General features: G+C 39.4%; 5 protein-coding genes and 2 long non-coding RNA genes across 17 annotated transcripts; 5 read left to right on the top strand and 2 right to left on the bottom strand.

The window, feature by feature from the left end:
* The first annotated feature begins 48 nt into the window (after window positions 1–48).
* Window positions 49–646, top strand: LOC116919102. The gene is made up of 2 exons (XR_004391781.2): window positions 49–125; window positions 182–646. It is a non-coding gene; the product is annotated as an uncharacterized LOC116919102 (long non-coding RNA).
* LOC116919083 (protein Spindly-B) lies at window positions 634–4,132 on the bottom strand. Of its 2 annotated transcripts, none has more exons than XM_045170443.1 (11): window positions 3,994–4,132; window positions 3,228–3,362; window positions 2,960–3,153; window positions 2,720–2,902; window positions 2,507–2,659; window positions 2,254–2,433; window positions 1,963–2,172; window positions 1,791–1,892; window positions 1,603–1,715; window positions 1,064–1,454; window positions 634–926 (listed from the first exon to the last, which is right to left on the bottom strand). In XM_045170443.1, the coding sequence occupies exons 3-11, from the start codon at window positions 3,128–3,130 to the stop codon at window positions 666–668; spliced, it is 1,764 nt and encodes a 587-aa protein (XP_045026378.1). In that variant the 5' UTR covers window positions 3,131–3,153; window positions 3,228–3,362; window positions 3,994–4,132; the 3' UTR covers window positions 634–665. The 2 variants fall into 2 exon arrangements, with proteins under 2 accessions (XP_045026378.1, XP_045026377.1); XM_045170442.1 differs by having other exon boundaries at window positions 1,058–1,454; window positions 2,960–3,151.
* Window positions 4,040–4,363, top strand: LOC116919100. Its single transcript, XR_004391774.2, has 2 exons — window positions 4,040–4,198; window positions 4,287–4,363. It is a non-coding gene; the product is annotated as an uncharacterized LOC116919100 (long non-coding RNA).
* A 252-nt stretch (window positions 4,364–4,615) lies between these two features.
* Window positions 4,616–14,583, bottom strand: LOC116919078 (mucin-5AC). Of its 8 annotated transcripts, none has more exons than XM_045170432.1 (15): window positions 14,030–14,582; window positions 13,235–13,336; window positions 12,548–12,639; window positions 11,124–11,612; window positions 10,709–11,057; window positions 10,189–10,649; window positions 9,881–10,123; window positions 9,390–9,809; window positions 8,603–9,334; window positions 8,355–8,540; window positions 8,118–8,295; window positions 6,248–8,057; window positions 5,955–6,163; window positions 5,546–5,890; window positions 4,616–5,033 (listed from the first exon to the last, which is right to left on the bottom strand). In XM_045170432.1, exons 2-12 carry the CDS (start codon window positions 13,248–13,250, stop codon window positions 7,744–7,746), a joined length of 3,480 nt encoding a protein of 1,159 aa, XP_045026367.1. In that variant the 5' UTR covers window positions 13,251–13,336; window positions 14,030–14,582; the 3' UTR covers window positions 4,616–5,033; window positions 5,546–5,890; window positions 5,955–6,163; window positions 6,248–7,743. The 8 variants fall into 8 exon arrangements, with proteins under 8 accessions (XP_045026367.1, XP_045026369.1, XP_032780845.2 ...); XM_045170434.1 differs by having other exon boundaries at window positions 5,546–6,163; window positions 6,248–7,440; window positions 7,739–8,057; XM_032924954.2 differs by having other exon boundaries at window positions 5,546–6,163; window positions 9,896–10,123; window positions 14,030–14,583.
* A 1,539-nt stretch (window positions 14,584–16,122) lies between these two features.
* Window positions 16,123–19,874, top strand: LOC116919064 (probable peroxisomal acyl-coenzyme A oxidase 1). Of its 2 annotated transcripts, none has more exons than XM_045170436.1 (17): window positions 16,123–16,425; window positions 16,562–16,693; window positions 16,764–16,914; window positions 17,038–17,206; window positions 17,270–17,379; window positions 17,437–17,450; window positions 17,504–17,623; window positions 17,686–17,888; window positions 17,956–18,038; window positions 18,102–18,264; window positions 18,340–18,437; window positions 18,504–18,596; window positions 18,673–18,807; window positions 18,871–19,123; window positions 19,239–19,282; window positions 19,351–19,469; window positions 19,532–19,874. In XM_045170436.1, exons 2-17 carry the CDS (start codon window positions 16,567–16,569, stop codon window positions 19,627–19,629), a joined length of 1,980 nt encoding a protein of 659 aa, XP_045026371.1. In that variant the 5' UTR covers window positions 16,123–16,425; window positions 16,562–16,566; the 3' UTR covers window positions 19,630–19,874. The 2 variants fall into 2 exon arrangements, with proteins under 2 accessions (XP_045026371.1, XP_032780823.2); XM_032924932.2 differs by having other exon boundaries at window positions 16,129–16,500.
* A 196-nt stretch (window positions 19,875–20,070) lies between these two features.
* Window positions 20,071–23,481, top strand: LOC116919071 (WD repeat-containing protein 13). Its single transcript, XM_045170444.1, is given in 9 exon segments — window positions 20,071–20,294; window positions 20,364–20,623; window positions 20,695–20,845; window positions 20,928–21,094; window positions 21,156–21,299; window positions 21,365–21,559; window positions 21,562–21,745; window positions 21,813–21,893; window positions 21,964–23,481. Coding segments are annotated over 9 exon segments (1,362 nt in total). The 5' UTR covers window positions 20,071–20,215; the 3' UTR covers window positions 22,065–23,481.
* A 1,863-nt stretch (window positions 23,482–25,344) lies between these two features.
* On the top strand, window positions 25,345–26,975 carry LOC116919074 (brain protein I3). 2 transcript variants are annotated; one of them, XM_032924943.2, is made up of 4 exons: window positions 25,345–26,251; window positions 26,340–26,458; window positions 26,525–26,560; window positions 26,632–26,975. In XM_032924943.2, exons 1-4 carry the CDS (start codon window positions 26,224–26,226, stop codon window positions 26,764–26,766), a joined length of 318 nt encoding a protein of 105 aa, XP_032780834.1. In that variant the 5' UTR covers window positions 25,345–26,223; the 3' UTR covers window positions 26,767–26,975. The 2 variants fall into 2 exon arrangements, with proteins under 2 accessions (XP_032780834.1, XP_032780835.1); XM_032924944.2 differs by having other exon boundaries at window positions 25,676–26,251; window positions 26,343–26,458.
* The last annotated feature ends 83 nt before the right edge of the window (window positions 26,976–27,058 follow it).

Below are 27,058 nucleotides of genomic sequence, written 5' to 3'. Positions count from 1 at the left end.
CTCCGCCTCCTCACCTTCGCAACTGCCACCCTCTTTGCCACACATACGCACAGAAACACGCACGCTCACCTCCCGCAGTCTTCTAGCTGCTAGGCGCGCCTGCTCCACCGATTTGCCACGTGAATGTTGGTTTTTTATTTTCTTTTGCCAACAAATTTTTATCAGACCTTCACTTTTAAAGGTCTTAAATCTTCAACCAATGTCCAATTTGGCAGTGCAGAGTCGTTGTGTTCAAACTATCGACACTGACGAATTCAGCTTAGCAACACAAACCAGACTACTCTAGTTAAACCAGTTACCATCATTCTTTACGCCTTCATTTTTTTTGTGCCCAAAAGTAAATATTCTCGACTGTTCATCTTCAAGGAAACGATTGTCCTCTGCTGACGGCGATGGCTGCCCCAGATGATGTAGACACATCGCCTCAATGATGTTTGTTCGCAACTCAATCACTCCCGTCTTATGGCCCCTTCATTGTCAAACTACGGTGAATCAAACCGTCTCCACCCAATCCAAATCGAGGTTCTGAATCAACAATGCCGGAAATGAGATTAACTTCGAAATTTAATCACAAATTTCTACTTTAATCGGTGGTTGCAATATGAAATACCTTTTAATACAAAACATGACCACTTAGAAATAAGAATTGATCGGACGGGAGGTTATTATTGCTGATTACATTCCATGACGGGCGTTGCTGTCGGTACGTCTACCACTTCAACTTGCTGCCTGACCGGTTTGTTGTTCTTGTAGCCGGCAGTAAATTTATCTTCACAGAGATTTTCCAAAGTTGTATCGCCATCTTCGTATTTGACATAGACATGATTATTCATGCGCACTTGGCGCTTAAGAGAACATTGTGATGTCTCTACATAATGTAGTGTATCAGCTGCTTCATCACTTGAGGGTTTCGTGGGAATGTCCAACTGCAAAACGCGATCAAACACGTAATTAACTTATGCAATGTTGGCTATGATTTGGAGCAAGTCAATTGCATAATTGGTTATTTCATTTAAATGATAGACACGTCTAAACTCTTAGGTAGTAAAATACTCACAATTATTGTATGGTTCTGTTCCTCAGCTATCGATGCTTCCTCAACGCCAGCCGACGTATTGAACATATTCGGATCACAATGATTTTGGAGAACTACTCTCTCTTTCAGCGGCTTCTCCTGTTGTTTCATACTTTCTTGGTTTTTCATGACGAATTTCAAATCTTCGACCACACGAGTCGGAGGAATAGAGTGGACGGGCGAGGAGGCACACGGTGCTTTGTCGTTGGCCATCATTTCTTCAATCTGGAGTTTAAGACGGAAAACTTCCCCTCGTGCTCGCTGAAAATTCTTTTCCGCTTCATGAAATCGTTTCGTAAGTTGCATTGTTTGGTCGTTTTGGCATAAATTAGCACGGATATGGTCTCGGATTTCAGCGCGCAGCTTATCATTTTCTTCTCTAAAAAAATAAAAAATAAATAAATAAATAAGAAACGAACAATTGTTAGTGCAGGTTTTTGATACGAGATGGAGGGCTAAGTAATATTACAAAGGACTAAATAATAGCTTATTGCAGGGTATTCAAACATTGACACAATTGTAATTACTGTTTCTGGGAAAGCATTGCTTGCATCCACTTCTTGGTGTCTTCTAATTGGGGAACTGGATAGCAAGCAGACTGGGCTTTCTTTTCCAGAACCTCAATTTTCTGCAACAAATCCTAGAATTAAAGAACAAAAAATATATATATATGTTAAATTGTTCTAAGTAAAAAATCCAACACAATTTACCGGACCTTGTTTTGTGAATTCGTAGAACGTAAAAGATTTTCTAGCTGATCTACACTTCTGCTAGACTCAGCATTGTTTCCCCCACACGCTAAAAACGCCACTTGGTTCTAAAGACGACATAAAAGGAATATGACAATAAGTTGTAAAATTACAACATTGGACAATTCTGAAAGTTACCTTGACTTTAACAATTTCTGCTTGTAAATCCAAATTTTTCTTCTTTTCCTTGTCTAAAAGAGTTGTCAATTTAGCTAAATGTCGCTCGACCTGTTGTCGACGATCTTCGACTTCGCTAAAAATTGAGTTGCCTCGTTTCTCTGGATTGGTTTGCGATACGCGCTCAGCTTCGAGCAAAGCTTGTAACTCTAAAATTTCAACACGCTTCTCCTGTAGTCCGCATCAAATGATTAATATTTTAAGGTTTTATGAATTCATGCTATGTAAAAGAAGTTGTTTCTGTTACATTACCTCTAAAAGCTTTTCAGACGACGCCAACGACTTTTCTTTTGCTAAAATTTCGTACTCGAGTTCTGAAATTTTGTTGATATGTTGCTTTTCCTTAGAATGAAATTGCTGTATTTCATTATGTTTGGATAACAGGTCTTCTTCCAGTTTGTTCTTGCTCTGATTAGTTATTTCTAGATCCATCTTTAGGAAAAAGTTAAGCCAGGAATAAGAGAATCAAATATAATTTATGTCATTAAATTGTAAGATGACATACTTGTAATTGAGAAATTTCTTCATCATGATTGCAGTTCACTACAACAGGTTCACGCTCAGCAGACTTAAGATGTTTGATCTCAGCTTCAAGTTCTTTAATCTTTAATTCATACTGTTCTTTGTGGGTTTCTTCTTGATCTTTGAAGTTGGCAATCTGTTATGCAAATGAAGAACTTATTTGTACAACCTAATGTACCATGCTATGTGATTATACCTGAGACATAAGAGATGATTCTTTTCTGTGCTGTTCTTCATCTAATGCTTTAAGCTGCTCATTTAATTTTTCAGTTTTTATAAGTGATTCCTTCAAAGATTCAAACTCTGAGTTCTGAGAAAGATGCAACTTTTGTGAAACTTCAAGTTGCATTCGAAGATTGTGATTTTCTTGAACAGATTCCTGTTTAAACACAAATAATCAAACAACAACATTTTAATAATAGTACAAGTTAAACACCTCTTGAAGAGTTTGCATGTCTTTGATCTGGCGTTTAAGGACATTGATTTCATCAAGCAAACTTTTGCCATAAACTGCAGATAACTGCAGATTTGCCTGGAGCACATTACAATTTTGTTCCAATTCTTCCATTTGTTTCTTCACAGGGCAAGTTTCAACATTGTGTTCCATTTTTGTTCTTCCTAAATTCTCCTCTGCCAAATTGGCAAAATAAATTTGATTAGGCATCTTCAACCAAGCTATAAATGCAGAGCTTTGTTTTACAAACCCCAGATCACAAAAGAAGCAAGCACGTTTTTTCACAGAGCGAACTCTATCAGCACTACCCCTTTTAGCAGTTGCAAACAGTTTGAATTGAAATTGAACAGGATGTGACGTAGCCGTCCGTTACACCACCTGGTGTCTAAATGTCCCAACAAGAAAAACGCAAAGAAAAATGAAAAAAAAACTTAACTCTGGAGACATTAAAACGCCGCAATTTGTGCGTGACAACACCAGTAATTCATACATCATAAAGCAACAGAACCAACAATTAATAATCTCCATTAACTGCTTTTTTTTTACATTAAAATGGCTATTGCTATTTGCTACATGGGCTGTGCTAAACGAATAACAGAATATGAAACATCGAAAGGCTTTGGTGATAATAGATAAAGTTAGAAGTTTTATACAAATAATGCGTTGAAATATGCAAATCGCATGTGCACGTTGTTCAACGTCATCACAACTTTGCAAATCAACAATAGAGTACACTCTCAAAACTTCTTTTTCTATTCTGCTATTTCTATTTCTGTGCATAACAATTTAAAACTCAACCGATCGTCAGTTTGCTCATAACTTATTGCTTCCGCAAGTTATAAATAAAATTATGAAAAAGGAGAAATTATTGGTTCATACATAATTCGACGAAGTAACTTTTAAAATGTATAGGAAAAACATACTTAACAGAGGTTTGAAAACTCTGTTTCTCGGTGATACTTCTATATTGGAGCGAGGCTACAAAGGGGGAAGAGAAGACCCAACTACGCACTTACCTTGGTGGTATAAAACGCCAGCTTTCTAGTTGACGTTCGCGCATTGCTCATTCACTATTATCCAAACTCAGTTGCAGTCTATTAAGACTTCATAAACTACTTCGAAATCATGTCTGAAACTCATTTCGACGAATTCGAGCACTACAATTTTTCTGAGGACAACAAACTCTACTCAAATCACAGTGGCCGTCTGCGTTCAAAGAAGGTATCGTTGTCTACAGTGTTCCTTTGTTGTTATTTTTCTCGCCGAAGGGTGTGTTGAACTAAAGTCAATCGACATGGTTTCGTTGCAGGAGGCCGAGCAACACACCAACAGATTTGATCCCAATGGACATACTCGTAAAATTGAAACTAAACTACACAATACGGAGAAAAATAGACGAGCTGAAAATGTTTCAGCTCCCAAATCCAAGTGATCTTCAAGTTAAATTACTCAGGTATATCTGCTGGTCCTGTCAAATGAATATTTGTCTATTTATTTGTCATTGTTTCCTTAATTGTCTTCAGGCTTTCGGATTCGTACATCAGCTGACGTGCGTGTCTGGAGGAATCGTCAATCGTCGCATTGTTCAACTAAACAAAAAAAAAATTCCTTATTTTCCTTACTGTTTATTATAAAGAATTTTCTGGTGTTAATTTCTTGTGTGGAGGGCTAAAATATTTCATTATTGTGATTCAGCTCAAATACTTTTCTTATTTTTTAAAACGTCGGTGTTGTAAAATGTTCCTGTGTTCTTGTCACGTGACTGTTGGTTGTTCGAGCAAGTCATTAGAAGAAGAATACAATCAGCGTTAATGCACACTATTTCTAGAGTTCTGAATTACGGTTTACAAGACGACCTACTTAAAATAATTTAGTTAAATTTAGCTACATAACCTTCGTTTGACCACTAGAATCCGGTTTTGGGTAATACGCTTCAGGGGTTTCCTTGCTGTTGCTGGGTGAAATTGCCCGCTTATCGTCTCGTTCTCCCCCATCACTCTTAAGGTCGTATTGCGTTTTGGAGGGGACTCAGAAGTCTGCAGGAACCAGGAACCTCCTAGTAGTAGTTATGAATAAGTTAAAAAAGTCCTTGCCTCATAGAAGTCTCGGGTTGTGGTCGTCTAATATTGATTGTTTTTGAAGGAAGGGTCAACATTGCCTTGACTTCAATTTTTCTAGAACCTTCGTCTGGCCGACAATACGCAAGAAGCAAATCAAGATTCTTTTCGTATTAAGGAACGAAGACCCCATTCAAGTTTCTAGCAATTCGTTTTGTTTTGTTTTGTTTATTCTTCCAAAGAAAAGTAAGTATACAGCAAACCAGAAACCGTTCGTGTGCCCTTCACTAACCTACGAAACCCCATCATGCTTTAACGAGCATGAAGGGCGGTCAAACGTCATTTCGTACATCTGCATCGGCAGCTGTACATGACGCACCCAAAAACTGCTAGAGCTGTGTAAATCGATTGTCGAATAAAGGAGGCCATCATCCCTTGTAACTTAAGTAAACGTGTTTTTAGGAAAAACATCCCTGTTACGATTTGAAACGTAGGCACAAAATGAGGTTACCTTGAGCAATGACAGATAACCCAATAGTTATTTGCTTATCCAAACAGAAGAGCAAAACAAAACTTCTAGATTACAGCATGCGTTTAACTACGTCAGTAGGGATCCTTAAATTTGCAGACGCCGCCCTTCTGCTGTATTTACAGTACAGAAAATAGTTCCACGTGCTCTTTACACGTGAAATGTGTTATTGTCCACGAAGCCTCAAGTCAAATCCAAAGAGCACTGTCAGCACGTTTTTCATTACGCAAGATTATTATTTCAAATTGCGTATTATGCCTCTCAAAGCCATCTAGCGATCATTTGAAGAGCCTACGCCGTCGGGATATAGAGTTAGAGAATTCTTGACTGTACCAAATTAATAAACAATCGAAAATATAACAGCAAAATAATATTTTTAAAAATGACATACAAACGAAAACGTTGATTGATTTTCTGTCTAGAAAAAAAGGAAATCTCGAGTAGATTTCTCGGCTTTACATTTACGCAAAATGCTAATTGCCCTGTTGAACTTGGGCAACTATGGTTTCTCAATTGTTTAAATACGTTAACGGCACTCCTGATTTTTCGAAATTGAATCTTGCAAGAGGATACGTAAACAGGTTGCTTGTGCAACATTTCCTAGTTGTAATCAAATGTACGTTCTTTACATTGAGTTATATCAACGTTATTGAGTTCTTAAGTATCTTTGAACATTATTTTTACCTTCATAGATGAGTACAATATGGACTTTGACCATGTATTAATCCCGCTTTTTATAAAAACGTGGTGTGCACTAGAAGAATTCAGCCTAACTTATGTAGTTAGCCAATAGACCAAGGACTAATGTCTAATATGTTTACGTGCTGTTTGTTGTGCTGATAAAAAGGATTTATAAGTGTTGTTAACTGATGCTTCAGAGTAAGAGCCATCTGGTGAAAAGGAACTATGTTTAAACAATATAACATCTCCTACCACTCGAACAACATGGTATCCCGTCTTTTTGAAGTAACACCTGAGTAACACTAGCAAATGTTCCCTCCTGATGAGGGCCGAACACCGTTTCCAATTTTGCAAAAAATGCGTGCCCAGAGTTTTATAAATCCAATCACGACATACAGATGCTAATTTTGTCACGAACTCTTACAACTTTCTCAAGGATAATTACAAGGAAACTATAAAAAAAAATAAGAAGAAGAAAAAGAAAGACAAAACATATGAATGGCATGAATTATCCAGTGAAATCGGTCACTAAACAGTGACTGGCGAGTCAGGAGATTAGACAGACCATGATGGACAGACTAGAGGGTGATTGAAAGGGGAGAAATGAATCCAAACACTGCACAAAATTGAATACAATTTGGAGCTGAAAAGCTTGGTATCCTCACACACATGTGTCAAAAGTCAAAAGTATAAAGATTAATTTGTGATTTAAGCACAAAATTGAAAATCGAATAAATAAATGAACTATTTTTTGCTAAAAAACTGTTTGCCCTGAAGAGCCGAGTACTGTGGGGTATAGATGTTTTTATTTGTGTTTCTGTTTGTTTTCCACTGTGGCACTACGGTGAAGGTGTCGGCAGATGTGTAGAGATTTCTAGATAAAAAGCTTTTCATGCGCATTTTTTAGAAGATTTTCAATTGAATAAAGAGAGATTTTTCATAAAAGAGGAAAGAAAATGACCATTTCGAAAGGAAATCATTTGAGGGATGGCTGAGTGCAGACCCAGGCTTCATGAACACAACAAGAAATATTTTTCAAGTGTTATCGCCTTTTAGACAAAGTCCCACGCGCGATGCGAAACAACTCGATGAAAATAACATTATCTCTAAAAATGGGATTTTTCTCAAGGTGGTTTTCCTCACCTTCCTCTGTTGTCATTCCTAACTGCTTCTGTTCCAGAACATTTCAATACGACCTGAACAAAAAAAAAAGCGTCAAGGGAAAATCCAATCAACACTTACTGAGAAGAGTTGTGTTGTTGATCATAGGTCAGGAATTGAACGAACTGTTAATAGAGGGTCTCCATGAGAACTATATAATTGTATAAATATAGCTTTCGAAACGTTTTTGGTCATCACTTGATTTACCTAACTTTTCAAGGAAAACACCGGGGATAACTTGAGCCAAACTTTATCCAACATGATTGGACGAATGGCTACCCGAACGGATTAATTATTAACTAGCTATATCAGGTTGTTAAATTATTATTTTACACTGTTTAGCTCGTCGGTGAAGGAAACTGCTGAACAGGCGAAGACGAATGACTCTGCATAACAGAGGAAGGATCGGTCGTGAAACCGGTATTAGGCCGGAAAACTTGACGCCTTGTTCTCACATGGCGCGAGGAATTAAACGCTAAGATGCCGTTCTGATTCTGAACAGAAGATGATGTAGGACGCTGCAAACTTGAGCCAGGCATGTGATGTTGCTGTATGCGAGGTCTTAATGTATACGTGGCCGGTGGAGCTGGCGTTGGAAGTGAAAACTGTCGATGGAGTACAGTAGATGACGGCCGAATTGCTCCGCATTCTCCTAAACAAGTAAAACAGCCGTATAAACAAAGCCAACATAAAAGAGATGCAATGAGCTAACCTGCAAGAAATGGTGACGGGAGTGAAGGTCCGTATAAACATGAGAGACGATTAGGCGAGTGAGGGGCTGCCACTATTCGATTGGACGGCATTTCAACGTTAACTGTTTCTCTCTCAGGCGTGCCACGGTTGGTTGCCGAGGCGTTTGTCACCAATGACCACGGGGATGATACATACTGCTGATCAATAAAACAAATTAGAGTGACGCAAGGTAACATTGCGTGCCACAAACTTATACATGCGCATTGTTAAACTGATGGTGAACTAGGCTGGACGGAAAATAATGTTGCCTGTTGCCTTGTGAATGCGTAGCAGTATTCAACAACGGATAAACCACAGATGGATGGTAAGGGGCAACCGCAACGTTTGCAGTTCCATTATAAGGCTGCTGTATTTGGTGATGCATTATTTGACCATTACTTTGCTGGAAACATTAAGGTATTTAATTTGACATGAAGTTACACAAAATGAATGAGAAAAACTTACAACTCGAATTGATGCTAAGTAAGGATTGGATGCCAATGATGCTCCTGGTGCGCTCGTAACAACAGTTGGAGGAGTCGATCCGGACCGAGGTGGCAAATTGCTACAAGTGGCTTGCATTTTCCCGTTGGGAACTGGCCTAATAGGAACTGTAGCCACAAATGGGCCATTCGGAGCCAATTCAACATGGTGAGCCAAATTATCCGTCAAAGCTGCAGTATAAGACATTGGTGGGACTCCTCCGATTGGTCTAAGACTTAAATTCTTCATGGCCGAGTACAAGTCATTGGCATCGATTATTGTGCCATTGTCACCTGAAGGGCCTAAACAGGCTTGATAGAGTACGTAGCCATGTCCGTGGGCAACTGGAACAGCAACACAATTCGCTTTCATTTGGTCATCGAATGAAGCCGAAGAATTAACTGTGGGAGCAACGAAGTAACCATTTGGTTGAGGATCGGGTGCTGCACCCGCTCCGTTTGTAGAGTGAAACGAGGTAAACTCGGGAGCAAAATACGCTTGTGGCTGGTTAACATACGAAGCAGTCAAAGTTGGCGATATAGGAGTCTCATAACAATGTTGTGGCCAACTAGAATACGCTGGGACAGATGTCATTGCTGTGCTTTCCCCGGCTTCCGTTTTCACTTCAGGTCTATCATAAGATTCATAAGACTCTGGCTGTTGGATTTCTCCAGTTATTTCACTGACTGGATTATCAGCAGCATTCACTTCAACCTGGATGAAATGTCAGTGTTACTTGTATTCCTCTCAATTCATTCTTTTGTTTTACCTGGAACGGTAGTGGTAAGTGTGGATTGTATCTGTACGCAGAGCCATCAGGATTATAAAAAGGCAGTCCAGTTTGTGGATTGATGAGAATGCTACCAGCTGGCACATCATCCAAACTGGTCACTGCCCACAGCAGAGTTGCATTAGTAGTAGGGGTGTTATTAGTAGACACAGTTTCGGGAGTAGTGGTTACAGCTCCAGAACTGGAATTGCCTGCATTTGCACCAGGTTGATTCCATTCTTGGCAACCAGCAGCACATTGAGATTCCATACTACTGTTACATGATGTCGGCTGTGCTCGGAGCGGAATCATCCGGCTATTGGCGACAGGTGTAGGAGAAGGGGCTGCCGAATGTTGGGATTTGTATCCTGAACTTGTAGGACTGGAGCGTGAAATACTGATCGAACTTGCATTTGAATCCTAAAAAACGAAAGTAATGTTTTTATCGTCTCAGATGAGTATTGGAAGTTATATGTAAACGCATAACCGACCTCACTTGAACGTACTTGTTTCGATAAAAACCGAGAGCCATAGCTATGGCCGCTTTGATGGCTGAGAATGGGTTGTTGATAAACAGGCGGACCGACCACGTTTTCGTCTGCTCGTACTGCAGCCACGTTAGCCTCTGATGCACAGGTTGCCGTGTATCCACCAAAGCTGTAAGATTTAGCGACGGTAGGACGTAAGGTGTTGCCGTAACTGCCGAGTAGATCACGGCTATCAAATGACTCCACCTGCAATGCGAAAGTAATAAAGGTTTGTTCAATTTGACAACCGAAAAATGCACAAGGTAAACTACCTTAGGAATGCGGTTGTTACGGAGTGCTCCCTGGGTTAACCGCTTGGGCCATCGAAGTGTTTGAATCTCTTCGCTGTTTGTGCGTGAAGTTGTAGGAGTGACATAGGTGGATACCGATTCAGAAACGTTTTCCTTCCTCCTAGCTCCCATTGCCACCGGAGGCGATCCTTCCGAACAAGCTCCTTCTGGGACCAACGTCACTTGAGGTTGAAAGGCGCGGTTCTTTGGTCTACTGTCCATGCCCACATCACGCTCTTCCAGGCTCCTACTTCGGTTTTCCGGTGAACGGGTAAACTTGTTGCTACTACCACTGTGCGGCTCTTCGAACGAAACAGTTTCTCTTTTTGGATTCAGTTTTCTGTTGGGCTCTTCGGGTAAAACGATATCATCGCGCACGTACTCTTTGAATGCAACCTCCGGCAACCGTGTATGACGTGATTTACTCACGACGACGCAGTTACCTACAAGGCAAGAGCAAATTTAGCAATAATTAATAGAGGGTATTGATTCTTCGAGTTACCGGATTGATCGACGTTGTGTTCCATGCCGAAATAAGCGGCAACACGATGGACAAGCATTCGATGATATGAGGACATGGCCGGAAACCTGTGACAGGTACGCTTGGCATCTCTAACCAGCGCAATCATATCCTGTTCGATGCGCAACAGCGTCATCCTATCTTTGTAATTGCGGTGTAAGGTTTCAACAATAAAGTGCTGCAAGTCAACGCCCGTGTTGTCCGTGTACAAATGAGAACCAACGGTAAGGTAAACATCGCTCCCGTTAGCCAATTCCGTGCTAGAGTCTCGTGACAGTGAAAATGAAACAAACGAGCTCGTGCTATCGACGCTGCACTGCGAACTCCCCACCTGTTCATTCATTTAGATAAAAATGTGTGTGTGTGGGGAATTATTTCAAAAATGTAGTAAATCAACCTGAACGCGAGGACGAAGTCGGTTGGGTGCAATTTCTTGTTGGTGTAGTGAAGAAGTCTCGTCGTTGCTCTCGACGACCGTGATGACCAGAGAAGCCTGCTGATTATGCTGCTGTTCTTCAGGAGATGAGCCATTGTTTGTAGCATTAAAGAGAGGTGAAGGCGAATCTGGAGGCGGGGATGCAGCTTCACGTAAGGCATGACTCCGCACCAGCAACTTCATTTTATTGACTTTCTTTTGACGACCCTCGCCTTCGCTGCTGGTGCTCTGGCTAGAAACGAGGTCGGCTTGATGATTGGACCATTTTTGATTGACTGGACTTGTTGTCATCTCATCGTTCGAATAAATGGCACGATCATTGGGCAAACGGTTATTGTCTATCTGATCCACTTCAATAGATGATGTGTCCATGTACTCCCCCAGGAACTCTTCGTCCTCCATTGCAGCCCAGTCTTCTGTCGCCATTGAAGACTCGCGTATTTCGCCCAACTTTTGGTCAATAAAACACACATTTAACCACGATGTTAATAATGACAAATGAAAAGAACAATGCATAATAATTCGATGACATTTCTCTTTTTTTTTTGCGTCTCACCACTGAGCCACATTTGCTTTGTTTGCACCTCATCCCTTTCATGTATGGCCTATGAATGACAGAATACATGTAGGGTGATGAGAATATTTCTGAAAGAATGTTGATTTTTTATTTGGAAACAAAGGATTTTAAATGCCAAAAATTAATTGCTGTCCAAAAACGTTCCAATTCAATTTGCAATTACAAGTAAAGCCGTCTTAATACTATACTAAATACTCGTCATTTTTGTTTTCTCTTTTAGATCAAACCGTCTGATTAAACAGAGAAAAACCATAATGAAGTAAGACTGGACTTAGAAAAGTATTAAGACCGTCATCCTTAACTTTTTCAGTAGCATTTTCCTAGTGAAACGTCCTAAATTAAAAAAGAGAGTCACTGCTGTAAAACTCGTTACAGAATGGACGCATATTGTGTTTCGAGAGTTAGACGAGTCAAAAGTCAATAAGCTTTGCTACAAACTAATGGCTAACGTGGGGAAGGCGTAGTCAACCGAAAGAATGGATAAAAAGGCGACAGCCGAGACCAAGGACAAGGAGACTATTTCGGGACAGAGCTCCGCGCGCGCCAGTCTCTGGCACCAGAACACGGGAGAATACGCGGCCAAGCTCACAACAGTCAACCGTGAAAATGGTCGAACGTAAACATATGATAGCACAGATGGCCGCAAGTCAACTCCCTATATATGCTGTAATCTAAGATTTGTCTTTAACTGATCTCTGCTAATAAAAATAGGAGGTAGTGTTATGGATGGTGGAAACCTGTCGCTATAGGAAGAAAAGAAACGAAAAGAAAAAGAAAAACGAAAGTGAACTTCAGAAAATGCACTTACACTATCGTACAGGTGATGGCTATGAAACGGACGAGCTCTTCGGGAACTATGTACCGATGGATCTACAGGATCATTCCGGTTGTTGATAGTCTCTGTCGTTGGATAGTTGAACAACAAACAAGAAAAAAACGAAAAAGGCACACGCTTAAAAATACTGATACAACGAAAACTTCTACGTCATCGGTATAAACAATTTGAATAACATAAATGAGAACATGTGGTAAATTAAAAAGATCAAACACTTCTTCACTGGTGGCCAAAACAGACTAAATAAACAATAGTCAGTTGTTTCCCGTGAACAGCTGTGTTTGCACTCAAAGTATCATTCCCATCAGCTAGGTGTCTGACCTATAAGTAACGGGGCATTCCAATTGAAGTCCTTAAGTCAACTTGACTGCATAGCCATTTATCAAAACGGCTTCGACACACAAGACCATTTTTAATCCCCCCCCCCAAAAAAAAAAACAAACAAAAAAACTCTTGAACGCGTTTAATCAATAAAATAGAGCATGCTTTGGCGACGTGGAACGATTTGTACCAATAAGCAAAAGGTAAAGTTACACGGAGTTTGGTACATTTGAAAAGACATGACAGGGCGCAACCGCGCAGCAAATATCCATTAAGGATATGAATATGGTAGTGCCGATCGATTTAACGTTCAAGGATTTTTGCATGAGAGAAACTTACTTTCGATTTGTGCCATGAAGAAAGGAGACGAACGAAGATGGCGTCCACTGGGATGAGAAATCGCAGGATTGAAAGATCAGCTCAAAGTGCGTTCATTAACTGCTGTTGAAAATCAGAAATCGGATTAGCTGTTACCGATGGCAAACACAGACGCAACACGCAATCCAAGGAGCAACAGCAGTTCCTCTGGGATAGAGAGGCCGATGGCAAATGAATTTACAGGCATAAAATGTCTATGTACATATGTGCGTATGGTGTGCGAATGAAAAGAAAACGCTAATAACAAATCTCGTTAATGCCGCTTCCAGGGATGGAATCATAGCTTCACGCGTAGGAGGAACAAAAATCGTGAAGTATATACCGCAACATCACCACTAAGCACACATACCGCAATACAGACGAGAGAAGAAATAAAAAGAGTATAATAATAACATAGAGCACAGCAATATAATCCTGGAATATACCAACACATGCGAACGTGTGTAAGAGAACGGAAACAACAATAAAGAAGAAGAAAGGGAAGGACGAAAGGAAAAGTGGTAAAACGGGCAGGAACTAACGAAGTGTGGGAATAAAATACTAAGAGGCGCGGACGATATGAACTTCGGACGGAAAAAAACGACACAATCCAACCGATTTCCTAAAGATCCGTCAGTTGATTTACAGAAGCCGATAGACGAAATCGCCATGACACCAAACAACAAAGACAAACTGTGCCCTTGACTAGCAATTTGCACCGAGGAATTCAAAAAATAGGCCAGCAAAAGTTTTGGGAGTTTCAGACGAAATGCATACCTTTGACTATTGACTGTCCACGAACGGAGAAGGAACGATGGCGTAATCGGTAAGCTATTTTCTAGCTCTTCGAATGGCGGAAGGCCAAGGAAAATCTCAGCAGGCGATACTCGACGGCTGGGGCTCCTGCTGTGGTGCAGAGGCAACCGAGTAAGCAACGACCACGGTCTTTACAGTTTCGATGCAGACCCAATGTTTGTTTTGAGACTCATCTGCCCGGGCATTCGACAAACGGGCGTATCAAAAGGGCATCGTCTTTTTGCAGCGAAAAACATGACGGAATTTTTAAAGAATAAATCAAACACGATCCCTCTAGCACTAAAGAATTTTGAGAAGAGCGCAACACCAGTTTCTCAATGTTCACAGATCTTAGAACTTTGTCCGAGTGAAGCGTCGAAGGAGGTGAAACAAACGATGGCAAGAATTGTCGGGAGCTGGGACCCTATCTCGCAGATATGTAGGGGAGGAGGTAACAATGAAGTTTCGCGTCTGCGTGAAACGCGCTAGCAAGCCCGCGTACACACACATACATCTGCGGCATCATGGCCGTGTATTTGTCTACGTATATTCGAGCGCTACTGCAGCCGCAGAGAGAAACTTTTCCAGTTAGGATTTCGACCGATGGTTTCGAATCGACTTGGTCCGTAACGCATGCGCGTTGAGTTGCACGACATACAGTAGATAGGCTATACATCGGTCGGCGCGAATGTTGTCTACTTGGAATATTTTGCTGGGGGAATGTTCCCAGCTGTCTGCATGCTCGCCCACGACTTTGCACTTTACGTCCTCAACTTCCGTTTCAAAATACGTCCTGAGCCAATAAGATTCGCGATTCGATCAAACAAACTTTGTCAAACAAAGAACAACATTTCTTTTCTGAAACATGGCATGATGATACACACCCCATCATGATTGAACGGCTGGATGGAATTTAAGAGACAAAAAAATAAAAATAGGACGATAGAATATAAATAGGACTGTATTCAGGACAGACAACAAAAATATTGAATGGACCGTATACGCGCGCTATTTTAATTTTAAGTAACTTTGTCTTACTACCAACTGCTGTTTTTATTCTAGTTGCTGTGCATAGAATAATCATCGAACCACCTGTTTCGATTAGTTTTATGCGTTTTACAGTCGATCAAAAGACGGGGGGAATCTTTCTCTGCTATGCATGAGTGTGACTAACAACATTAGCCCGTTTGTGAATTTAAATCTTTCTGACGAGTAAATTTTTTAAATTGTTTCTTTAAATGTATCGTCCTAAAGCCAAACCTCTACAGTGATAATGTGGAACAAAAAGGATTTGATCATGAAACCATAACTGGCAGAAAGTAGTTACGGAAATTCGTTCTAGGAAAAAAAAGCTGTAAATAATTCGCTGTATCGCAAAGCGCAAATCGAAAAGAATCGCATGAAAAAGATTGAATTCAAGAAATCAAACTGGTTGTCATGGTGACATGGCCTAAAAGTAGCAAAACAGTAAAGCAACAGAAAGAGCAATTGCGTCACATTGAGTTTCTATGGTTGGATCGCGTGCGAAGATGCAATACATTTTGGCGAAACTTTTTTTTTCTTTGGAACTCGCTTGACTGCATGACAATAGTCAACAACTCTTTTGAAATAGATGTTCAACGAAGCTTTTGCGCAATGCTGCCTTCTTATTTCTAGGAAAAATGGGCAAATAAGTTTATAAAGACACTAGTTTATCGACAGAAATCATAACCAAATAATAACAGCAGCATATGCTAAGCTCAACAAAATGATACTTGATAAAGATCTTGATCAAATAACACCAACTAAGATTCGCAGGGTGAATCTTAAATGGCGTCAATCGCACTGATTGTTTACTTGTTTAGGGAACAAATTTATCCTAATTTTAAGAAAATGCGTAGGCGTAAAGCGTAAATGCAATTGTATTATCAATAAAAGCAGGACTTGTGTACAAGTCAAAATGGACAGAAGAAGTCAACGAACTCGGCGTTTCCTTTTTACTGCGCATTATTGCGAGTTAGCACATCATTGAACACCATTTTAATTGAAATACTTAACCGCAGATAAATTAATTGCGCGAGTTAAAATGCACTGTGTAAAGTTAGTGATAAAACATGAAAGTTGATACACGTAGGCATCGAATTTTGTTATTGAGTATCAGAGATAATCTCCGATTAGACTCCAAAAAATAACAAAACCTATGGACTTTGTTATTTGTGTGATCTGTGACTGTGATGTTTAAACTGTTTGCTATTTTTAATGATGGCAATGCTTTTTTACTATGTCGACTGCTAAGCTAAGGGGTTGGAAAATACGTGTTGTGATAAAAAAAAAACTAAGATTGTCCAACTTTCTAGCCGAGCCTATTGACTGGACATTCACGTTGGAAACTTGAAACCGTTGAGTCCTATTTTCTGTTTACACTGATTGCAATTGAATATTGCTCAACTTTTATCGTCACACGCATTCAATATGTATAAATTACGTACCAAACGCGAGTCGTTCATTAATTGAAAGTTTCTTTTTATTTTGTAGAAAAAATGACAAAGGAAATTTACGAAAACCCCGATTTGAAGAAGGAACGTCAAAATTGCCCTTTTAATAAAGAAGAAATTACTAATTTTCTTGATGGAGGAAAAGAAAAAACAACTGAGCGTAGACAGCTGGGTATAAAAGTCTTGTCTAATTCTAAGTATTAATTTTACAGTCAATTCCATGACGGCTCTCTATACTCTAGAAACGTACATTCTGTCTGATGAGCAGTTAAAAGATCCTGTACCTATGGAATATTTAAGTCATGCTGATAAATATGCTGAAGATCTTCGAAAATCATGTCTGCTCATGCATAAATTAGCAGATTCACCAGCAGGTCAAGTGCAGACTTTAAGGTGATTCGAAAGCCCACGCAAATTCATATTGTGGATATTCATTGCCTAGCTGTTAAAAACAAAATGCATTGCCTTGTTCTAACTCTAAAATATGTTTTGATTTTTATGATAATTATATTTCAGGTCCTTAATGGGGGCTGGTCTTGGATCTGCCATCTTGAAAGAGGGCAACCCCATTGCACTGCATTATGTGATGTTTATTCCTGCATTGATGGGCCAAGGGACAGTAGAGCAACAAGCAAAGTGGCTTGAGAAAGCTTACAATCTTAACATCATTGGAACTTATGCTCAGGTATGGCAATCACCTTCGTATATTTGTGCTTTAAATAATTTATTTTTTGGTCCCACTACTTAGACTGAACTTGGACATGGAACATTCCTTCGCGGGCTCGAAACAAAAGCAACCTACGATCCAGCTACTAAAGAATTTATATTGGAATCACCCTCCTTGACTGCATACAAATGGTATTTCTAAATAATAATTTTCAGAATTATGGGTAAACATTCTTTGTATTTATTTAGGTGGCCTGGCTCGTGTAAGATTTTTTTTTTTCGTATTTGCTTTAGTTTTTAAAACATTGTTTTTTAGTGGGAAAAACTGCAAACTACGCTGTCGTAATGGCACAGCTCTACACGAAAGGAAAGTGCGAAGGGATTCATCCTTTTATGGTGCAGTTAAGAGACGAAGAAACTCACGAACCATTGCCTGGTATATTTTATATACGTCTCGTGAATTAAAACAAGAAACATTACTCAACTACCAAATTTTAGGCATTTTGGTTGGAGAAATTGGACCCAAGCTCGGCATGAATACGAACGATAACGGCTATCTCGGGTTTGACAAAGTCCGAATTCCTCGTGAGCAACTTCTTATGAAACATTCTCAAGTTTTAGAAAATGGAACATACGTTAAACCTACCAATAGTAAATTAAGCTACGCCACGATGGTTTTTGTACGCGTTGTCGTTTGTCAGGTAAACAATTGTATTATTTCGAAGTAATTATCAACATTTTTATTGAATTTTGACCATAATTAATCAGGATGTCACTTTGAACCTGAGAAAAGCTGTCACTATTGCAACACGGTACAGTTGCGTCCGCCGCCAGTCAGAGCTTAAACCCGGGTTAGTTGTAAACATTGACACTTGGTTTAGAAGGATTTTTTACTGATTTTTGCGGACTTGTAGAGATCGGGAGCCACAAGTTATGGATTATCAAGCGCAACAGCACAAACTGTTGCCACCATTGGCAGCCACCTTTGGGTTTCAATTAGCAGCCGATCACCTGTGGAATTTGTACAACACTGCCAACAATAGCATGGAACAAGGAGATATGGAACTATTGCCTGACGTATGTGCCGTAGCTTTAGACGGCTATATGTTTCGTTTCGTTGCATCTGCTTAATGGTAATCCTTTGTTTCCTAGCTCCATGGACTGTCATGTGCCTTGAAAGCGCTTTGTTCCAGCGAAGCCGCCAACTTTGTTGAAACGTGTCGACAGTCCTGTGGTGGCCATGGCTATATGTAGGCTTCTTGATTCCGGAGTATATATATACACTTAAGTCTTATTTTTCATAATTTACTTAATAGGTCCTGTAGCAACTTCCCGCGCATATACGGCCAGGTAACGGCAGCGATAACGTATGAAGGAGAAAATACCGTTTTATGGCTGCAAGTTGCAAGGTCAGTATCTGACCTGATCGTTTCTATTCTTGATTTACTTTCATATATTCTGGAAAAAAAAAACTAAATTGTGTAGGTACTTGGTCAAGACTCGCAAGGAAAAATCTGGTGGCTTAAGTGTGAAGTATTTGATTGATGAAGAAAAGGGCCCAAGAACTGTCGATACAACTCCTGAAGGAATCCTAAGACTTTACCGGCGCGTTGCCGTCGGGTATTATCTTGAACCGATGTGTCTTTGTTTTAGCCCTTACCTTTTCCATTGATATTTTTCTAGATTGGTTGACATAGCTATAGCTGAACTGGAGAACAACAGTCGTAAAGGCTATGCGCCACACGATGCCTGGAATCATGCTGCCGTCCATCTAATCAAAGCTGCCCAAGCCCATGCCCGGTTATTCGTTGTTGAAAGCTTTGTCGATTCTCTAAAGGAGAGCCGGCTGTCCTCACCAGTTCGCGCTATCCTTTCTCAGCTTTGCGAGCTCTTCATCATTTACTGGATCCTAGATCGAAGCGGTGACTTCTTTTTGGTAAGCCTTTTAACGAATGCAATTCTAGATAAAGGCAAATTATCTTTTAAAAAGAGAGAGTAAACATCATAGCTCAATAATTCTTAAAATTACATCTATCTTTTACAATCTACAGTGTGCCAATTTGAAAAAGGAGGACTTACTTCTGCTAAATTCCAAGTACAGATCAATACTTATTGTTCTGTTATTACAAACGCAATTTAATTTCCCGGTTTTTCTAAAAAAAGGTACGTGCAATTGCTTGCTGCAATCCGTCCCCAGGCCGTTAACATAGTTGATAGTTTCGATTTGCGGGACGAGATTCTTGGTTCTCCACTTGGATGCTGGGATGGAAACGTGTACCAAAGTAGGTTATTGAAAGTGACATTAAAACGAACAACTTGTCACAAACATAAATTTTGTATCTAGGACTCTTCGATGAAGCTGCCAAAAGTCCCCTGAACCAGAAGAATGTCCACGAATCCTTCCACAAATATCTGAAGCCTTTGTTGAAATCCAACCTTTAATTTGGTAATCGACCTTGGAATGTTTACTGGAATAGGGTCGATTGAATGTTAGAGTTCTGGGTTTGGTTACACTTTCTTGCAAAATGTAATTAGCCCTGATTGTATGGGGCGTGATGAAGATTTGTTATTTTTGTTTGTTTACAATTTTCCGGAAAATATGGATGAAAAAACTTTACCGTTTAATGTGACATTTTTAGTATTGGGATTATAGGGAACTGAATACAATATACAATTTATATGGTTAATTTGAAAGAATTTCATAAAACTGAGTCACGGGTTTCAACGTTACGAAATAAAGCCATTGGAAACAGTCAGCATCTAAACGGGACAGTTCTGGGGTTTAAATAAACGCGCGGAAAACAGATGACGCCAAACGAATTTGCATATTGTATAATTTCTCATTCTCGTAGTGGTGGCGTTCGCAAACTTCCTGTCAGAGCCAATCAGAAATCAGAATGCCAGGATTTGCCTCGCACTACCCGAATGGTGTTTTCCTGTCGTGGGGGAGAAAACGTTAACAGGATACCACAACAAATCTTTAAACCCTCCGGTTTTGTAATTTGCCAATTCGCTTTCGGTGCCTTAAATGGCCAACGTTTGGCAAAACATCCTTGCTTCAGATGCATTGTGCAATCATCTACGAACTCCCAATAATCCGTGCCTAAGTATGAAATCAGATTAGATTTTACCGATTTTCCTTTCATTACATTTTTTATTCGTGTCGTGTATTACAGAAACTCTATATTTACGTCGAAGAGCTCTTCTTCTGCAAGAAAAATCTACAAAAGCCTCAAGTAATGAAGAGAGTTTCAGACGGTCTTATCTGCAGCTTCGTTCAACAATCTTATTTGAAAGATATGGTGTACCCAAAGAAATTCTTTGCTCACGTAGCAGGTCTGTTAGTCTTCGGGGAATGAATGTATCCTTGTCGGAGAAAAAAATTCACAGCACCCAAGATGACAGATATATGACAATTCAACAAATGTTGGATCATGTACAGCAATAACTAATGCAGCTCATTATTTCTGAAGAAGATGATTTGCTGAATTCTTTTTGATTTTTCAGCATAAAGAAGCTATCTCTAATCTCACATTTGCAAAAGATGAAGCATCTCTTCTTGCTTGTGCCTCCCTTGATGGAACCTTGTCTATCTGTGAAGTTTCTCCATTTTGCAGAGTTCTGCACATCTTATCTGGGCATGCAGCTGGAGTTACAGGTGATTTTTTTGTTGTTGTAGAAAGAATTGTATTAAATTTTTCATGTTACTTAGAATGCTTATAAGCATGTTCATCTTTTAGATGTACATTGGTCTGATAGGAATGAATGGCTTCTAAGTTGCTCCATAGATGCCTCACTTCGCTTATGGGACGCACAAACAGGAAAATGTTTAAGGATATTTCGCGATCCAACCAAGTCCTCCATAAACTGTTGTGCTTTTTTGCCATCCAACAACAATCTAGTCGTCGTAAGACATAGATACCGTTCAAATATCGTTTACTGTTTTAAACAAGCGGTTTGTGTCATAGGTTGGGAACAAACGTGGTATGCTTCAAATCCTAAACACTTCAACAGGAATTTTCCCGCTGAATGGAAGCAGCCAAATAGGAGCACCAGTTACTTGTCTCACTTGTGATGGACTGGGAAAATTAATATGGGCTGGTGATGACAGGGTAATAGTGTCAATAAATCGAGTTTTCATAGATTATAATTTTATCATAATTTAATTTTCCTAAAGGGATATATCAACTCATTTCTGGTGGACTCGGCTACGGGTCGGTTGATAAAAGGACGTCGTGTGGAAATTCAACCTTCAGTACGTACTCAAGGTCCATTAGTTACCTCCATTTCTTTCACGGCTTGGGCTGGTCGGGGTGGACGAGACCCGAGTCTTCTAGTCAGCTGCGCCGCCAATGCACTTTTCCTATACAAGTTAGCATTTATTACTTTTTGCCGATTTTAAATAGTGCTAACGTTGTTTTTTTTTCAAATAGAATTGTGGATGAGCAAGGTGGTCTTCGTCTTAAACGAAGATGTCCATTAGCCCACCACCAGTCGAAAATTCGATCCGAGTTTTGTCCTGTTACATCTCAACCGGGAGCCTGGTGTCCCAACCTAGGTAATTCAAAATGAATCTATCAAATTGCACAATCTGTTGTCGTTACATTAATAATATTAATGGACAGTATCAGGCGGCGAAGACGGGTGCATCTATTTTTTGCATGTTGATTCCACGTCAACTACAACTAGACGCATTCCTGCACATGGTAATTCACGAATATTAAATTAGTTTCGAAAAGGAATAGGAATGTTTTACCTGCTTGATTGCACTTGTAGCCTCAGCAGTTTTAGCCGTAGCTGCCAACTATGATGGTGCTCTCCTGGCTTCGGGAGATAGTCGCGGTATTATCATGCTGTGGGGAAAGCCTTTACTCTAATCAAAATTTATATTAATTCAACTCAACGTTGATCACCAAGTACGTCAAAATTATATCTGCTATCAGTTATTCAAAAAAATGCGATTTTTTTCTTTTTGAAATTAAGAAACCGATTTAGATGAAAAAAGGGGAAGCCTTAAGTTTCCCTAGTTAGTACAGATTTAGCATACTTGGCAGCACGCAGGTCTAATCGCCCTCATGGTGATGCTTGAAAATCAGTTTCCAGTGGCCGCAATTTTGGTATTGAATTTTAATTAGCTAAAAATGTTTCAGCACCGTGATAGCCCTTTAACTGAAGGGAGGGGGGAGTGGCAACGATCATATTTTATTAGACTATCTGCCCACTTTAACAGTACGCAAGGCTGCACTTAAACTTAAGCAGCAGGCGTGCTCTTAATCTAGTGTGAGCTGTAATCCCGTTTAAATGAAGATCGTAAAAAACTCTTCGGCCTAGGTATTTTGGCATGGTCTTTCACGTTCAACTATTATGAGGAGTACCATTATTTTGGTGGTGATGTTAGTAAAGTGTAATGCATAAAGGACACAATGGAAATGCCCAATGCCCTGGTTTTTATCTGATGAAAATGCATAATTTTAGACTAGGGAAATAACCACAGCTCAGTCTGAAACAAAACAAATTTTATTAGTGACTCAGCCTTTATTTCGTGATGAGCCATCAAACTTGTGGTATTTTTATTCTAGGGCATGCTTCAGACAACACACACGGGGAATTGTGCGATCCAGCTGAACTTCATAAAGTTTTCTTTAATCAAGTTGTTCTTGGGATTACTTTATTTGAAAACAAGCAAATATTTTGTTGCGTCAATAGATACTGTTTCTTTATTTTTGCAAAGAAAACATCGATTTAGAATTAACTTTCGTAAAATCATTCGTTTTGTTCTAGATTATAAGCTTGCCCGGATCCGGTACCGGCTCATATACTGTAGTCATAAATGTAAATAACCGCCTTAAGACGCTCTTTGCAGGATGTGCTTTGTGTAACTTTTGACGTCGTTTTTGTACTTTATTGCTAGTATTTTACCGCATCGGATAAGGACATAGCGTGTAGCTGAGTGGTGTTTATTAAACACTACCAAGAAAAACGTTTCCCCATGTTGTAAGATAATTTGTGGATTGAGGTGTTAAAAAAAAATAGTGCAGCTTGCGTGTAGGATATGCCAATATTTCATATCATTCGCACATAAGTAACTTTCTATAAAGGATGAGTCGAAATAACTGAATATAACCTTCGTGCTGCTGGAATTCTCTTCATTCTGCGAGGAGCCGAGTGCATAATAACGACTGGTGTGTTATTGATGTTGTATTGACCCGCGTGTCCATGACCTGGTTGAAAACCGATCGATGTCTTCTCATTTCAAAAATGTTTTTAGAGCATAAAATTTCTGATTTTCTTTTATTTAATGATTTTTGAAAACCACACTGTTAGACCGTCGGATACAAGGTTGTTCGGAATTGCACGAATAACTCGTCTTGCCACGTATAAACATGATGAGTCATACAAATGTCTGAGTAAAATAAATAATAGCAGTCCTTCCGGCAATCGACTCTCGTCTACGCAAGCAGTTGGGAAATAGTGTTTTCCCATTTCCACCAACCGAGGCGCCACTGCGTGAGATGAAAGAGAAAACAGGCATGATGGAGGAGTCGTATTTCTCAACTAGTTTCTGGGAGTTGGTCGATAGTTGCATGCTGTTGTTTGACTAGGCTGGTACTAAACCTTTGTTCCTCGACTCCGTTTTCGCTTAAGTAAAACTATTTCTAATACTTCAAGTACTCTAATTGAATTCCAGCAAAATGGAAAAAGGAAACCCACCGCCTTATACTCCCTCAGCCCGTAAGTAATCATTCAAATCCACTGTGGTTAGAATTTAGAAAGGGAATCATTGTCTGTCTGTCTAGTGGTTGGGCGTGGATTGTGCTAGTTTTTGAGGAAAAAGCAACGTTTTTGTTACACAAAGAAAGTGGCGCTTAATGGCATTCCAACGAAGGTGATGTCACGTCGAAATGTGACAACCTCGTTCTCAATTGTTAATTTCGCGTTCTTACTTGCCGAATTCCAATATTAAGGACTCGAACAAATGTGACATCAAAGCTGTTAACACGAGAAACTAGAATCGCCATCAAAGTAAATCCAAGTTCAATTTGAGCTGGTTGGATGGGTAACAAGATGCTACAGCTATTCGATTGGTTGAGCAAAAAACACAAGTCGTTTGTATTTTGCTTGACTTACCGAATCACCACATTCGCATTGGATCACTCCGTAGCGAAAAACAGGACCCGTGAAATTTTGCATTAAGATGAAACTAGTTTTTTTTTTGTTCAACAACATACTGGACAGATAATTTATTTATATATGCATGTGTTTCATTATTCCACGCGTGACTTCGTGCAGAACGATAGTGAGTCATCAATAACAAAAACACGTTTGTGTTGCTGGAAAAGCTTGAGGCTATTAAAATTAAATCGCCCCCTTCGCATTGTTGTGAGGGTTGATTTAGAAGCAAGGGAAAATAAAATAAAGAAAAACATTTCGTCACATTTTTATTTTCTTCAGCCCCACCAGGATTCATAGTACCGGACGAACAAAAATGCTATACGGCATTGCCAGTGACTGATCCTGCACCGATAGTTGTTAATGTTGGGACCCAACAGGCAGCTCCCCAAGGTAGCAAACTACGCACATCACGTCAGACAAAGTTTATAATTAATTTCTTTATATTTCTATAGTTATCATAATGGGTGGTGGATGTCCCAAGTGCCATGTAAGTAAACATAGATCTCTTTGAAGTTTCCTTTGTTAATTTAATTAATCTTTAATCAACATTTGGTTATTTTCGTAGGTCGGCTCGATACACACAAGTCACATAACATGCTGTGGAATTTTATGGTCCATTTTACTATTTCCTTTCGGATTGCTTTGCCTGTTATGCTGCACTAAGAAACAATGCACCAACTGTTCATACACAGACTAGTGTGAACCCGCATTTCCAGTTTATAACTAGAGTGGGATTTGGTTTATGGCTGCATTGGTGCAACATCTAAGAGGCATTTTCCGCAGAGATGTGTAAGATAAAAAAGAAAGAGCGAGACACCAAGGAATATCGTTCAGATTCATTCCGCTATTGTATTTTCTACAAAAATACTTTTGTTTCTTGAATTCGGTTTGACAGCTTTCTACTTCAAAATTTGAAAACAAAAATAAGATAAAGCACGTTGATTTAAAGAATTCCTCAAAATTCATGCCTGCCTTTTTTGCAACTTTAGTATAAGTGTAACCTATTCTGTGTCTGTATTTCTACGATGATAACCCTTAATGTTTAATCGAAAAAACTATAATCCTACCAACTAATAATTTACTAAACAGAAATGGGTTGTCATTATTGGATGTGGGAAATATATATTCATTTTGTATTAACTTTTATATTAAATTTGTAAAATTAATTTTAGATTGTACATAACGTATTTGTAAACAAAGAAATAAAATTAATGCACTCCTACGCATTTTGGAAATGATAGAACTGAAAACACAACCTTTTTGCCAAGTTGAACAGAGATAAAGTATTTAATTTATGGTGTCTGCTCGAAAAGAATTTAAAAATTGCATTAAAAATTTTTATAGCTGCATCATGCGATAACCTACGATGATTTCGGAAAACTAAACTAAAGTCTATTTTTTGAAGGAGCGATAAAAACATTGCGATAAACTGTGCTAGTTGCTATGTGGCCAGTTCAAGCCAAAGATAAAACGGAGCTGAAGAAAATTATTGAAGTTCTGCATTTCAAAATGGCAGAAAATTCAATGGCGTATGCCCGGAGCTATGTCGTCAGAGGGAAACTGTATCGACGGGTGGATTTTTTCTACCATTCCTCCTAGTCATAGTTGCGACAAAGCCGGGTCGAAATCATTTGTCACTACCCACTAACCAGTACCGTCCTAGTCCCAGTTGGCTCTACGTTACTGTCTCGAAATGACCTTGGTCTAATCGATCTCGCGTTTTCCTTTCACGAAAGTTTATTCTTTCTTTTTTCTTAGTGCCCCAAACTACTGATAAAACCTTCCTCAAATAAAAATTCCAAACCAAAGGTTTTCCGGCGAAAAGTTCTTAAAAAACAAAAGCAATCTTCATTCTCAGAAAGCATGGCCGTCGAAACGGAAAAGCCTTCAGGTATGTGTGTCGCAAGTGTCCATAGAAATGCTACGTTTGCATTTCTCTGCTTAGATATATAACATTGCTGTATCTATTTCTCGGGTAGTAGCTCCCCCGCATGGGTTTCTTAACATTGGCAGTCAGTCTCCCCAGTATTTACCTTTGGATAATGGCCATCAACAAGTGGCGCCGGTAGTGAGTGCACCGAATCACACCATCATCAATGTATAAAAGCAATAAAATCTTAAGTGTAACTTGACAGTTCTATACTATATCATTTATCGTATCTAGGTTGGTGGATTTGGTGGCGGATGTCCATCTTGTCGAGTATGCGTTCTTGAAGTTGCTATACCTAATTTATCTTATTGAGGGTTAACTTTTGAATTGTTTCAATCAAGGTGGGAGTACTGAGAAAGAGCCATTGTACGTTTTGCGGCGTGCTCTGGTCGATTCTTCTGTTTCCTTGTGGTCTGTTATGTCTTTGCTGTTGTACTAAAGATCGCTGCTCCAACTGTTCCTACACACAGAACTGATGAAGTTCCTTTAACGGCAGAATCCACACAGCCCTGGAGGTCGCAAAAAATTGTTCTAATGTTTTTGTCAATCTTTATTTGTTTAAATCGTTAAATGAGTGACTGTTGTCACAAAGAAGTTAACGTGAAACGGAATAACCGCACAAAATGTGTTGTAACCAAGATATTATAAATGACGTCAATGCCAAATAAATGGTCGTTACGTTGCATGATTTGTTTCAGTCATCACTTCAGTATCGTTGGAACAGGTTTGTTGAAACGTATTGGACGTTTTTGCCGAGTTAAATTATCG

This window comes from Daphnia magna, linkage group LG3, assembly GCF_020631705.1.
Source record: "Daphnia magna isolate NIES linkage group LG3, ASM2063170v1.1, whole genome shotgun sequence".
In the NCBI taxonomy this organism is placed as follows: Eukaryota; Metazoa; Arthropoda; class Branchiopoda; order Diplostraca; family Daphniidae; genus Daphnia; species Daphnia magna.
Note: the sequence above shows the minus strand (reverse complement) of the source record. Positions and strands in the feature narration are given on the sequence as shown.

Bases quoted from the DNA above. Each gene is read 5' to 3' on its own strand.
- LOC116919083 (XM_045170442.1), bottom strand. From the start codon at position 3,130: ATGGAACACAATGTTGAAACTTGCCCTGTGAAGAAACAAATGGAAGAA. The intron at 2,173-2,253 runs GTAATGTAACAG...TGCGGACTACAG, and splicing joins CGTCTGAAAAGCTTTTAGAG to GAGAAGCGTGTTGAAATTTT. The intron at 1,893-1,962 runs GTAACTTTCAGA...TGTCGTCTTTAG, and splicing joins CAGAAATTGTTAAAGTCAAG to AACCAAGTGGCGTTTTTAGC.
- LOC116919078 (XM_045170431.1), bottom strand. The intron at 11,613-12,547 runs GTAAGTGCATTT...ATTGACCAAAAG, and splicing joins GCCATCACCTGTACGATAGT to TTGGGCGAAATACGCGAGTC. The intron at 11,058-11,123 runs GTTGATTTACTA...ATGAATGAACAG, and splicing joins GACTTCGTCCTCGCGTTCAG to GTGGGGAGTTCGCAGTGCAG.
- LOC116919064 (XM_045170436.1), top strand. From the start codon at position 16,567: ATGACAAAGGAAATTTACGAAAACCCCGATTTGAAGAAGGAACGTCAA. The intron at 17,207-17,269 runs GTATGGCAATCA...CCCACTACTTAG, and splicing joins TCATTGGAACTTATGCTCAG to ACTGAACTTGGACATGGAAC. The intron at 18,597-18,672 runs GTCAGTATCTGA...TAAATTGTGTAG, and splicing joins TTATGGCTGCAAGTTGCAAG to GTACTTGGTCAAGACTCGCA.
- LOC116919074 (XM_032924943.2), top strand. From the start codon at position 26,224: ATGGCCGTCGAAACGGAAAAGCCTTCAG. The intron at 26,252-26,339 runs GTATGTGTGTCG...TTTCTCGGGTAG, and splicing joins CGAAACGGAAAAGCCTTCAG to TAGCTCCCCCGCATGGGTTT. The intron at 26,561-26,631 runs GTATGCGTTCTT...GTTTCAATCAAG, and splicing joins GCGGATGTCCATCTTGTCGA to GTGGGAGTACTGAGAAAGAG.